General features: G+C 41.5%; 1 protein-coding gene across 1 annotated transcript in view; it reads left to right on the top strand.

Annotated features, from left to right (window-relative positions):
• The window catches only part of PAPPA2 (pappalysin 2), a 289,990-nt gene that overhangs the window by 106,427 nt on the left and 170,836 nt on the right, over positions 1-12,727 (top strand). Inside the window, exon 4 of the mRNA XM_037806710.1 lies at positions 12,306-12,599. Within this exon, the coding sequence (XP_037662638.1) occupies positions 12,306-12,599 (294 nt within the window). The remainder of the gene's footprint in view (positions 1-12,305; positions 12,600-12,727) is intronic.

The following is a 12,727-nucleotide window of genomic DNA, read 5'->3' as shown; positions in this document are numbered from 1 at the left end:
TCAGCTTCTTTAACAGTTGCTGTATGGGGTAACCAAAATTAGTTCTTTTGTCTGTGGATGAATGGTAATTACTGCTATAATGAAACAAGATTCAGCATCAATTCCACTGCTTTTTTCCATTATATAATTCTAAATGCAAAGAAACTTTGTTCACATACAGTAGTAGATGAGGAAAAAAGGGGTTCTCTTTGATGGACTGAGTGGGTGGTGGTGCTAAGGTACAAAACACAGGAAAAGGAGCAGCAAGTGGGGATCCAGTTTGGTTTTGATATGTTGAGTTTGGGGTCTCTACAAATCTGACTGAGAAGGGGCTTCCACAGAAACGGGAGGAAGAGCAGAATCAGGGGTGTACCGGAAACCCAGGAGAGAGGGGTTCAAGAAAATCTCCCATGGTCCACAAGGACAACTGTTACAGAGAAATAAAGTAAGTACAAGGACATTTTGACAAGATTAGAGAAGGGCATCTGTCACCCTGGCACAGGCAGTTAGACACTTAGGAGTGCTCGGGACCAACCAGCCTTCTTATTGCCGTTGACGGTTCTAGGGAAGATCTGTATTGCCCGGAACATTCAGAGATCCCGATCAGGCCATAAGTAACATACACCAATGTGCATGGGACACAAGAACCCTGTGGGAAGGACCCTGAAACTCACTCATAATAGGAGACTAAACATCTAGGATCTTCAAATGAGACCAGACAATGTGAATCTTGTGGGGAAAAACAAATCTTTGATGGTGGAGTGAGCTATGACTTCATGCAGTCCAGAACAAATGCGATCTTGAGCAAGTTACCTCTCTGAGCCTTAGTTTCTTCATTGTAAAATGGGGATAATAAGCACCTGGAACAGTGTCTGGCACATAGTAGGGCTCAATAAATATTGACTCTATTGTTAGTGGTAGAAGTTCCAAATGCAGTGTGTCTGTGATTGACTTTCCTGAGCCTGCCCTTACCCCTAGTCCTCACCTCCAAACTATGGTTTTTTAGTGCCATGGAAAAATGTGTTTTTTAGAGTGCAACTGCTTGCAATGGTAGAGCTGCTCATAAGAAGTATAGAAAGTTTACTTGTAAGTCAGAGAAGGAAGGGGTAAGTGGTAGCAGGCAGTTTGGGAAGGTGGGCAGCTGCCTAGGTAGGGTCTATGAGTGTAGTGGAGCTCAGTGGACTGGAGGAAATCAACACTCACTGGGGCAATGTGGGTTTGGCAGTTACCTGGGGGAAGGCAAAGCAACAGCAGTGTAGGGGACAGGGGTATGTGATAGCATCAGGAAACAGGTCAGAGGTGAGATACCCTTCCCTCACCCAGAGTATTTGTAGGGATGTCCATAGGACACTCCTTGAATTTCTCCTAACCAACATGGATATTGAGATTAGGATGCTACATTAATTATAATGCATTCATGCACACTAGGAGTGAAACCTCAGGTGTTGAGAAATATTCCTTGATTTGACTAGTAGGAAGTCTTTGGTAAACTTGACCAGATTGATTCTGTGGAGTGAAAGCACAGAAGCCAGAGTGGGGTAAGTTGAAGAGACTACAGAAGGTGAAGAAGAGAATGTAGATCTTTCAAGAACCTAAGCTGTGAAGGCATAATGAGCTAATATGGAAAAGGTGATAATTAGAGGATGGTGATGAATCTAAGAAAGTCTTAAATAGGAAGAGATTTGAACATGTTTATAGGTTGTGGAAGGATACTGGTGAAGAGGGAAGCATGAAAGACACCACACTCAGAGACACGCCGGCATTTATAGATTATGAATTCCATGTACTCTGACGCAAATAGTTGGGCTTGAGCTAAACAGATCTTGTCTTCTACCCACTTGTCTTCTCTTTACTGTCCAGAGCAGAGTGATGTTTTCCAGAGATAAGATATGTTAACTAGAGTGCATCATGTAAATATGAGGGATTATAGAATCATTAATTAGACAGGCTACATGACATTAACAAAATGAGTTCTGTTCATGGCAATTAACCACAAGCTGCTATTGTAGATTATTTAATTGTCAGAAGTTGGCACTCAGTATGTGGGGTTATTCTGGGCACTTTGGGGTTTGGGACTCAGCACTCTTGGGTGTTGAAAACCTAGGACAAAATTTCCTCAAGATATGAACATCATATCCTGAAATTAGGATGCCCCAAAGGTAGGCTCATTCATTTATAATTAGGGGGAATAATTAACATGTTCATATGTGATGACTTGTAAGGCCTCCCATTTTAGAACATGTCCTAAAATCATTGAATCATTGCTACACCAGAATAGTACCTGCAATATGGCAGATGCTCAGTAAATGCTGAATGAATAAATGAGTTATAGAAAATGTCTTTCTCTCACTCATACATTGTGGTGCCTAAAATTCTATCATGAGGTTGTGCATGTATGTATGTGTATGTATGTGTTCAAAGCATTTCCCCCTTGCAGAAGCAATGAAGGGGTTATATAATAAGTCTCTGATGACTTAGTAATAACATCTTCAGTTTTAATATATCGGACCACTTTTCTCCCATAGTGTAGTGGTGGCTAGAAAACTTGAAGTGTTGATAGTTGAGAGTAGGAGTGGCTGCAAGGATATAAAAGAAGACAAAAAGTGACATCAGACTCTGCAAAATCTGCAAAATCTTCATCCTCTGCACATTCTTGTCTTGGTTCAGTCTTGCATGGAAAAAGGACCTCCTTCAAATGAAACCACCGATTGTAAAACCAGGAAGCCAATACAAGATTTGGAGGTGAATGGTTCCTGGGCTATTCTGCTATTCTATTAATGGTTCACTTCTCTTTCTAGTTCCTGGTATCTTTTATCCTCTTCTTTTTTTTTCCCCCTCTCTCTTTGTCAGTTCACCTCTGCCAATTCTTTCCTTGCACTGTCCCCCAGTGCTCCATCCTTGGACCTCAGTCATACTTTTCTAGTGTTGTCCTTCACACTTCACTGTGGAGACTTGGGAAGTGTTTTAGCAAGTAACTGGAAGTAATCATGTGTGCACCTGCAGACCAGCCTTCAACCTCCTTGTTTTATGGGCATATAACATTTAACCCTAAAAGTTTTATAGAAATGTTTTAAAGTCATTTCAACCAGTGTCTTTTTCTCATACTTCCTGAGTCTTCTTTTTTTTTTTTTTTTTTTTTTTTTTTTTTTTTAAATCATCATTTTATTGAGATATATTCACATACCACGCAGTCATACAAAACAAATTGTACTTTCGATTGTTTACAGTACCATTACATAGTTGTACATTCATCACCTAAATCAATCCCTGACACCTTCATTAGCACACACACAAAAATAACAAGAATAATAATTAGAGTGATAAAGAGCAATTGAAGTAAAAAAGAACACTGGGTACCTTTGTCTGTTTGTTTCCTTCCCCTACTTTTCTACACATCCATCCATAAACTAGACAAAGTGGTGTTTGGTCCTTATGGCTTTCCCAATCCCATTGTCACCCCTCATAAGCTACATTTTTATACAACTGTCTTCGAGATTCATGGGTTCTGGGTTGTAGTTTGATAGTTTCAGGTATCCACCACCAGCTACCCCAATTCTTTAGAACCTAAAAAGGGTTGTCTAAAGTGTGCATAAGAGTGCCCACCAGAGTGACCTCTCAGCTCCTTTTGGAATCTCTCTGCCACTGAAGCTTATTTCATTTCCTTTCACATCCCCCTTTTGGTCAAGAAGATGTTCTCCGTCCCACGGTGCCAGGTCTACATTCCTCCCTGGGAGTCATATTCCACGTTGCCAGGGAGATTCACTTCCCTGGGTGTCTGATCCCACGTAGGGGGGAGGGCAGTGATTTCACCTTTCAAGTTGGCTTAGCCAGAGAGAGAGGGCCACATCTGAGCAACAAAGAGGCATTCAGGAGGAGACTCTTAGGCACAAATACAGGGAGGCCTAGCCTCTCCTTTGCAGCAACCGTCTTCCCAAGGGTAAAACTTATGGTAGAGGGCTCAACCCATCAAACCACCAGTCCCCTATGTCTGTGGTCATGTTAGCAACCATGGAGGTGGGGTAGGCGAATACCCCTGCATTCTCCACAGGCTCCTCAAGGGGGCACTACATCTTTTTTTTTTTTTTTTTTTTTTTTTTTTTTTTTCTTTTTTTTTTTTTTCTTTTTTTTTTTTTTTTTTTTTTTTTTTTTTTTTTTTTAATTTTTTTTTTCTGAGTCTTCTTAATAGAAGTGGCTTTGGGAATCATTCTCTTTACCGTGAACCACTCTGGGCTTGTGTTAAAACTGGCAAAGTCAGTTGAATCTTGAAAACACATTTGGGAGCTTGGCTGTCTGCTACTGAGATTTCATCTTTTAATCAGAAACTTCTCTCTCTTTTCTTCTCCTATACTGTCTTCTAGACCACACAGCAACCCTCAATTTTTTTTTAGCTTGTGCCTCATAATCAAGGCTGAAAAGTCTTCTAAGAAGGCATTTGTGCTCCCCTCACCAGTCCATTAAGCAACAGCTGGACCACATATGGCTACCAGTTGCTAAATCCAGGGAGTGCCATTCATTTTGCATTCTACGTACAAACTGGTGGCCCTGGAATGTATAGAATCCAAGTTTCAATATACACATTCAGGTATGCGACAAATGTAACTTTATTTATTCTTCTATAATTGAACTTAATTTCTTTATTGAACCCCGATATTGCTGGGTAGTGGAAATTTATTCTCAATTGATCCTCTTTTGCCTGGAGTTGTAGCCAATAGTAGAAATTGTGTGCACATGCCAAGCCAACAGGGGAAGATCCATTTCGTCTTTAGTCATCAGTTGATGCTGGTCACCTGAGATGACCCTTGTTCCCAACCACAAGACCTTGCCTTTAGGGAATCTCTGGGAAGGTCTTAGTGGCCCTTCCTTCTTAGACTCCAAGATCAGCCATCAGTCTTTAGAACCAGGTACGTACCCAGGATTCCATCACTGGAATGAAGCAAGGTCTCCTTGGGGTCAGATCACACAAACCTGCTTTGGATTTTTCTCCTTTCCCAAGGGTCTTGAAAGATATGGTAAAGTTCACTTTATCTGGAGCCACCACAGTTCCAGTTTGCTAATGCTGCCCTTTTACGAAACACCAGAAATGGATTGGCTTTTATAAAGGGGGGTTATTTGGTTACAAAGTTACAGTCTTAAGGCCATAAAGTGTCCAAAGCAATGCATCAACAGTCGGGTACCTCCACTGAATAATGGCCAATGGTGTCCAGAAAACTTCTGTTAGCTGGGAAGGCATGTGGCTGATATCTGCTCTGGAGATTCAAATGGTTTTCTCACAGGACGTTCCTCTCTAAGTTTCAGCTTCTCTCCAAAGTGACACTCTCAGTTGCTCTTGGGGCATCTGTCCTCTCTTAGCTTCTCTGGAGCAAAAGTTTGCTTTCAAAGTCCATCTTCAAAATATCTCTGTAAACTGCAGCTCCTCTCTCAGCTCCTGTGCATTTTCAAAGTGTCCCTCTTGGCTGTAGCAAGCTCACTCCTTCTGTCTGAGTTTGTATACTGCTCTACTAAACTAATCAAGGCCCACACTGTATGGGTGGGGCCACACCTCCGTGGAAATTATCTAATCAGAGTTATCACCTACAGTTGGGTGGGTCACATCTCCATGGAAACACTCAAAGAGTTACAATCTAATCAACACTAATATGTCTGCCCACACAAGATTGCATCGAAGATAATGGTGTTTTGGGGGACATAATACATTCAAACTGGCACACCATTGTTTCCCTTTTATTCTTCCTCCCTCCAGCTCAGGAGAATCTTTTCTACATTGAGATGGTGGTGATGGTAGTGGTAGTGGTATAACTGAGAAGTTAGTATTTAAGGGATGATTAAGATTACCAAATCATTATACAGATACTCCTTTTTACTTTCTGACATATTAGAATAGAGAGAGGGAAATACCTGAAATCTTTTAACTATAATCCAGCTGCCTTGATCTCTAATAATGATTGTATAGTCTTTATCTTATGCCCTTGCAATTATAAAAAACCTTGTGACTCATGTTCACTTATACCCATTTTATCCAGTTTTTCAACTTTTGAGTTTTATGACCACTAAAGACAGCCCCTCATGTTTATTAAGGAAAGTTCTTGGGTCAGCCCAGAACTAACCCCCCCAAGTCCAAAGTTATCTTGATAACCGAAGCTGGATCTAACCAAAATGGGCCCACCTGGCATGCACAGTATCTTAGACTTTAACCTATAAGTCACCTATACCTCATTATAGTACTAAAGATCATGCCTGTCATCATATTAAGGTCACCACCTTCTTACATATGTTCTGTGACTAAGCATGTAGTCAATCTGTGCATGCTCAACAATTAGATCACCTCTAATTACATCATCTAGAGCCACTGTGCTCATTCTCCTAAAACCTGCCCATCTTTTGATACCATAAAACTACCAGAATTATTGCATTTTGGGGAGACAGATTTTGGGGCCATTAGGCCATCTGATCTCCTGCTTCTTGCCTAGCAATAAATTCTTTCTCTCTTTGAAACCCCCCGTGTCTCAGGAATTGGTCATTTGAGCACATTGGGCAGAGAATCCACTGCCTTGGTCCCATATCAGTGTGAAAGCAGGAATTGCTCAATTCATCTACCATGCTGGCCAAACCATGGAGTCCTCAGACCACAACGGCATAGGCTTTGGAAACACTGCAACCAAAAAAGGACTTCTTTCCTTGCTTCTTACAGTGTTGTGTACCTTCTAGTGAGGTAAAGAATGCAGGAGATCTGGCTTCCTGAACTGGGAGTGGGATAGGAGAAAGGGGGGCAAGGAACCCCTGGAGAAAAATGTTAGTATTTGTAAACTATTGTCCCTCCATTCATACTATTGCTTCAAAGTTTTTCCTGGCTTTGTCACCAGTCCCCAGGCAGCCTTGCAGGAGAGGTTTTGGGAAAGGGAATGTAGGTGGATAGAGTTTTATGTTTCAGAGGATTTAGTTGAAAACATATAATGTCTTTTTACTTCCAGTTTCAATGTAGCCAGTGAGAGCAGAGAGCACAAATGAAGTGATCCAGTACTGGGAGGGGGAATCCCCCCACCCCATCTTACCACCATATTTTATCCATCATCTGTTTTAATTTTATCCCTGAAGGTGAGGAGAGACAAAAACGATGAGTGGTTTTGAACCTAGGAAATGAAGATGGAAGGAAAAGATTATTGGCACTAATCAAAAGTGGTGTCTTACGTAAATCTGACCTACCAGCAAGATCTGTGAAGAACTAAGCAGACAGTCTCATTCACATAAAATTTCCTTTCCTCCCGCAATCACTAATTTAAGGCTGCTAGGCATAATTTTTGAACACTAGTATGTAGTCTGGGAAGGGAATGGACACTTGTCTAGTTGTAACCCTGTCCAAGTCTTGTCTGTCTTCTGGGTGCCTGTGGGTTTCAGGATCAGAATAATACGGAAGCAAAGCATGCGCAGCTTAGGGGCAAGGCAGACCTTCTCTTGCGAGGAGGATTATCTTCCTTGGTTGGTGATGCCTGTTTTCTTCTAGGAGGTCTGCCCTTTTCGTGTTCAGACTCCAGCTTCCATTCTCTTGATGAATGAACATGGTTAGGCGGGAGCCAACAAGGGATGTGGAAAAATGAGTGTGTGCTTCCAGGCTGTGTTTTATAATTATAACAATATTGACAAACAGTGTAGTAGTATTTATCTTGAGTTACTTTGTTCCAGGAAATAAGCTAAGTGCTTTTCCATCTACATCACCTCTTTTAATCTTTGTAACAACACTTTGAAGTAGGAACTCTTTAATACTCCCATTGAACGGATCAGCAAACAATCTTTAGGACTTTTAAGGAATGTCCCCAATGATAAGGATCAATTCATCTCCAGTGAGTGTCTACAGCAAATGAAGGAGCCCTTCTCATTCCAAAGGCCATCTAGTGATAGACACGTTTTGTGCAGTGGTAAGGAGCTGGGCCCAACCGTAACTATCCAGAGTCTGGCTTATGGTGCTGATGATGAAAATGGGGGAAATATGGGGTGTAGGTATCAGCTTCAGAAGGTAATTCTGGTTTGTTTGAATATTAATATAAAATGGTACTGGCAAGTTATGTTTTGTCCTATCATTTCCCCTTCTCCGTCTCCTTCTCCTTCTCCTTCTTCTTCTTCATACTGTTATTATTATTACATCTTGTCCTTGGGAAAGAAATGCACATTTCCCCTAAAGAGTAGGAATTCACAGCAATTCACACCTCCTCAAATCCTCCCTGGTGATGCCTAAATAGAGCAGTTCAGCAGGTGGTGAGATCAGGAAGGGGCTGCCATTTTTGGGGAGTCAGTTTTTATTTATTATCGTGTTATTCCTTCTTAATGAAAAAAAGTTCTTGCATTCTTTTTTTAGATTTCAGGCAACAAGTTTTATGCCTCACTCAATATTTAATATGAATACATTTGTTCGTGTAAAACTTGAATGAACTTTTCTAATTTACACCATTAAATATATTCTTTCCTCTCTTAGCCACATGAGTGTATGAGTGTGTGTGTGTGTGCCTGAATCAGTGATTAAAATCCATTCCCCTGATAATTTAATAAGTTTGGTTTAGTTGAAATAGTCAATGAACTTTTCTAATCTACACCATTAAATATATTAATATCTTTCCTCTCTTAGCCACATGAGTGTATGAGTGTGTGTGTGTGCCTGAATCAGTGATTAAAATCCATTCCCCTGATAATTTAATAAGTTTGGTTTAGTTGAAATAGTCATTGAAAAGACCCCTGTGAGTGTGAGAAAGGATGGAGAGAACAAACTGGTGGAAAGGATGTAAGGATTAATAGGCAGCATATCTGGGTCAGTTGAAAATACGCAGCAGATTGAGAATAGACCATCTGCGGGTTGCTCATTCCCAACTTTCTCCCTTTGCCTCAGGCTACTGACAGCTGGCAATCTTGGAAGACAAACTATAAGGTTGAGGTGACAATCCATGATAACTCAAATTGCTTCACATGTGAAACATTATGGTTGTCTCACAAAGCCCTGCAGGTTAGCTCTTAGAGGCATGGGATGAAAATAGGAAGAAATCTTACTGATAAGCCAGTCTCCCCACCCACCCACCCAACACCTCATTCTACAGATAAGGAGACCTATGGAAAGATTAAGTAGTAGGGCCAAAGTCATCAAGCTAATTAGCATCAGATCCACATTTCAAGTTCCTTTATTTCTAGTCCACTGGGATACCATAACCTTGTGCCCTGACAGGCAGAATTACTGTAAGAACTTCAGAACCTTAAGATACCCTGGTTTTTCATCTATAAGCATTGGTGTATGCAGTACTTACTCCTAAAGTAGAACATGAAATGTTCTATTTAATACCCATATAATTACAAGGCCAATTACTGTGTGCTCCATACAGATGATTTGGGGTAGAAACTCCATCTCTCTGCAATTGAAAATATAACTGTCAGCAAGCATGTATTAAATATACCTATGTTTTAATTAAAATTCAAGTGCTGGCTGGTTAAATCTGTATTCTTCTGTTTATGGAAGGTACATGAGGGATGCCACAGAAAACCCTGGCCCATTGTCCTGGGCTTGGAGGGGATTTTCCAAGTGTTGAAGTTTCGTATTGTTATCCTTCTACTTCACTTATAAATAATCTGGTTTATTGAAAAGGTGGCTGTGAATCTGCTGCAGAATCCTCTTAGAATTGTAAATATCTTATTTGGAATCAAAGCAGAGACATCTAGAGGGTCCTGAGAAGCCCAATATTATAATGGCTTATTCACACACACACACCCCTATCCACCCCATATCCTTCTGGAGTGTTCCCAGGGCCACACTCCCTGTCATCCCTCCTTCTTTAACATATGCTGTCTTTGCCATCCCTTCTTCCTGGAATCTTCTTTCTGTTCAGCCATAATTCCTTTATCTACAACTGGAGAAGATCACCAAAGGACTTTGGGGCTGGACCTGACCTTAGGATGAGGGGATATTTGATGTTTACTCAGAAATTAGACTATGGGGAGAAAACAACTATTGATTGGGTGTTTCCTTCCTCTCTAGGGCATTATTTCCTGAACTGTGTTTCAAGGAATCCAGGATTCAGGAGCTATTGCAGGGTGGTATTCTACCCAAACAGATTCTGTGCTCAAATAAGTTTGGGAAGCAATAGGTTAAACAAAATTGCTGCAGGACTTTTCAGGGCTTCAACCTAACAATACTAATGCACATTGTGCATCTTCAGGACGGTATGGCATGCTGCATTTTTCCCTAGTATATTTAACCACTGATTCCCACCTCTTCATGCCTTTTTTCTTTTTGCCAAGTATTATCCAGGATGAGAGTTTATGAATACAATTGGGGAAAAATTGCTCATTGTGGATACTTGAAAATTCTGTCTGAATTACAGTCTTTCCAGGTCCCATTTCTGGCAGTTTCATTTTTTTAATCCAAAGCTTACCTAAAGGTGACAAGAGGAGGAAGGTTGAAAATGAGGAAGGAAAAGAAAGAGAAGAAGAAAGGGATTACGTGTATACAGAGTTAAGAGGTGTGGTGAAGGAAGAAGGATGAGGCGGGTGAAAACACTTGAAAAGGCAACTGGGAGAGAGAACAGAAAGCTGTTCTCTTAAGACACGTACATTGATGTGAAGGTTGATATTGCTGCTGCAGAATTAAGAGAATAATTATGTATGAACTTTAATGATGATGATTTCTGTAATTGAATCTGTAAAACGAGAAGCGGTGGACATCTCGAAAAGTAGAGATACTGCATTGCACCAGGTATATTCAAATAGCAGGTACTCTGGCTGTTCTTGAAATAGACTGGTTTTCAAGTTACTTCAGCATTTCATTGATGTGATAATAATGTTTTACAAATGAAAGAAATAGACAGAAAGCAATTTTATAAAGGAAAAGAAAATGTTAGAGAATAAGAATTTCTACTGGAAGTGGTAGAAGTGATAACAAGGGAGGGAGGTATAGCTGTATTTTAGATGAAGCTGGGCATGAGTAGGTTAGTGTCAGCATGTCTGAGTAGACTGGAAGAGACTAGGACTTGGATTTTGAAACTTCCTCTTACAGTAACATAGTTACTAGAAGGGCAGATTGAGCTGTCCTTTAGGCAGAAAGCAGTGGAAGTGGCACAGATCCCAGGTGATAGTGTTCTGCCCGTAAACCATGTATGTAGTTGCCTATAAAGCATTGCATGTTAGAAATAGGACATATTCCCTGGGAATATGTCTGGCAAGAGAAAGGCAGGGATGTTCTAGAATGGCTATTATACCCAGCAGCCTATTAAAGCAGGGTAGGCTCAGGTATGAGGAATAATGCAGGTCCTGGAAAGCAGGGTCAGACCTGGGATAGAAGGATGTAGTCAGCCTGACAACACAGGAAAGGGTGACTCTTGAGCCCAGAGATTTGGTCCAGAGCTGGTGGCATCTCCTGCTCAGGTTCTCTGCATGAGGTTGAGCCTAACCCTACCAATTTGGAGAGTAACAAGGGAAAGTCAGATGGTTCCAACTTTGGGGAAAAAAGGGAAATAGGGATTGGGACTCAAGCAAGCTGGACAGAAGTTGGGACACTGAGGTCAATGCCTTTTCTTTTGTAAGTTCACACTGATACCTCTGGGTCTTTCAGCAAGCCCAGATTGGATGTAATATACCCGTCTCTGAAACACATCTCTGAGTGTTCTCATGGAGATTTGGGGGGAGTGAGGGTGGGAGGCACTCCTATAGTACCTGTGACATCCTGAGTTTCTGGGTGGTTCAGGCGGACTTATCTTTTGTCTCACTGGTTGGTAGTTCCTTGAGAGTAGGAGTCATGAAATCAGAAGCAGCACACAACTGTTGCCATTTACTAAACTCCTACAGTGAGTCAAATGCTTTAAAAACCTCAAGGAGTAGGTGTTATCATCCCCTCTTTACAAACAACAAAACTGAGATTCTGGGAGGTCAGGCAGCTGTTCAAATCCTCAGAGTGTGGGGAGGAGCCAGGATGCAGACCTGACTTCCCCCACTGCAAACCCCATGTGTTTCCACCTATACCAGTGGTTCTCTACCCTATCCTCAAATATTTAGATTCAGTTGGTCTGGAGTGGCATTTGGATATGTGCACTTTTTAAAACTCTCACAGGTGATTTTAATGTGCGCAAGGGTTGAGAATCTTGGCCCCTCAACCTCAATCATGCTATCATGTCCCTACAGTCATCCCTGGCATGTTGTAGTGCTCACTCACACATGGGTTAAATAAATGTCTATTGAAGAGATCAGAGGGTGTTTTTGGCCAGAAAGCAGAGCAGGAAAGTTATATATTGTTTCCTTAGAGGCTAAAAAGTGAATGTTTGACGCTTACAGTTAAGAGATGTTTTCCAAATCTTCCATTGCAGGTGGCGTTGTCCTCAACCCCTCCTATTATGGCATGCCTGGCCATACCAACATCATGATCCATGAGGTGGGGCATGTCTTGGGACTCTACCATGTCTTTAAGGGGGTCAGTGAGAGAGAATCCTGCGATGACCCCTGCAGAGAGACGGTGCCATCCATGGATACAGGAGACCTCTGTGCTGACACAGCCCCAACTCCCAAGAGTAAGCTGTGCAAGGACCCGGAGCCTGCTAATGACACCTGTGGCTTCACCCACTTTCCAGGGGCACCATTCAACAACTACATGAGCTATACAGGTATCGCAGCAGCCACAATGGTTTTCTTCTCCATTAGGATCAAATGGGGGCCCTTTGGGGGCCAGGAGGCTAAAAGGTTATGAATCCCCATTTGGGTCAGAGGGTGATGTGTACTCTCTTTATATGTG

This window comes from Choloepus didactylus, chromosome 2 (assembly GCF_015220235.1).
Source record: "Choloepus didactylus isolate mChoDid1 chromosome 2, mChoDid1.pri, whole genome shotgun sequence".
In the NCBI taxonomy this organism is placed as follows: domain Eukaryota; kingdom Metazoa; phylum Chordata; class Mammalia; order Pilosa; family Megalonychidae; genus Choloepus; species Choloepus didactylus.
Note: the sequence above shows the minus strand (reverse complement) of the source record. Positions and strands in the feature narration are given on the sequence as shown.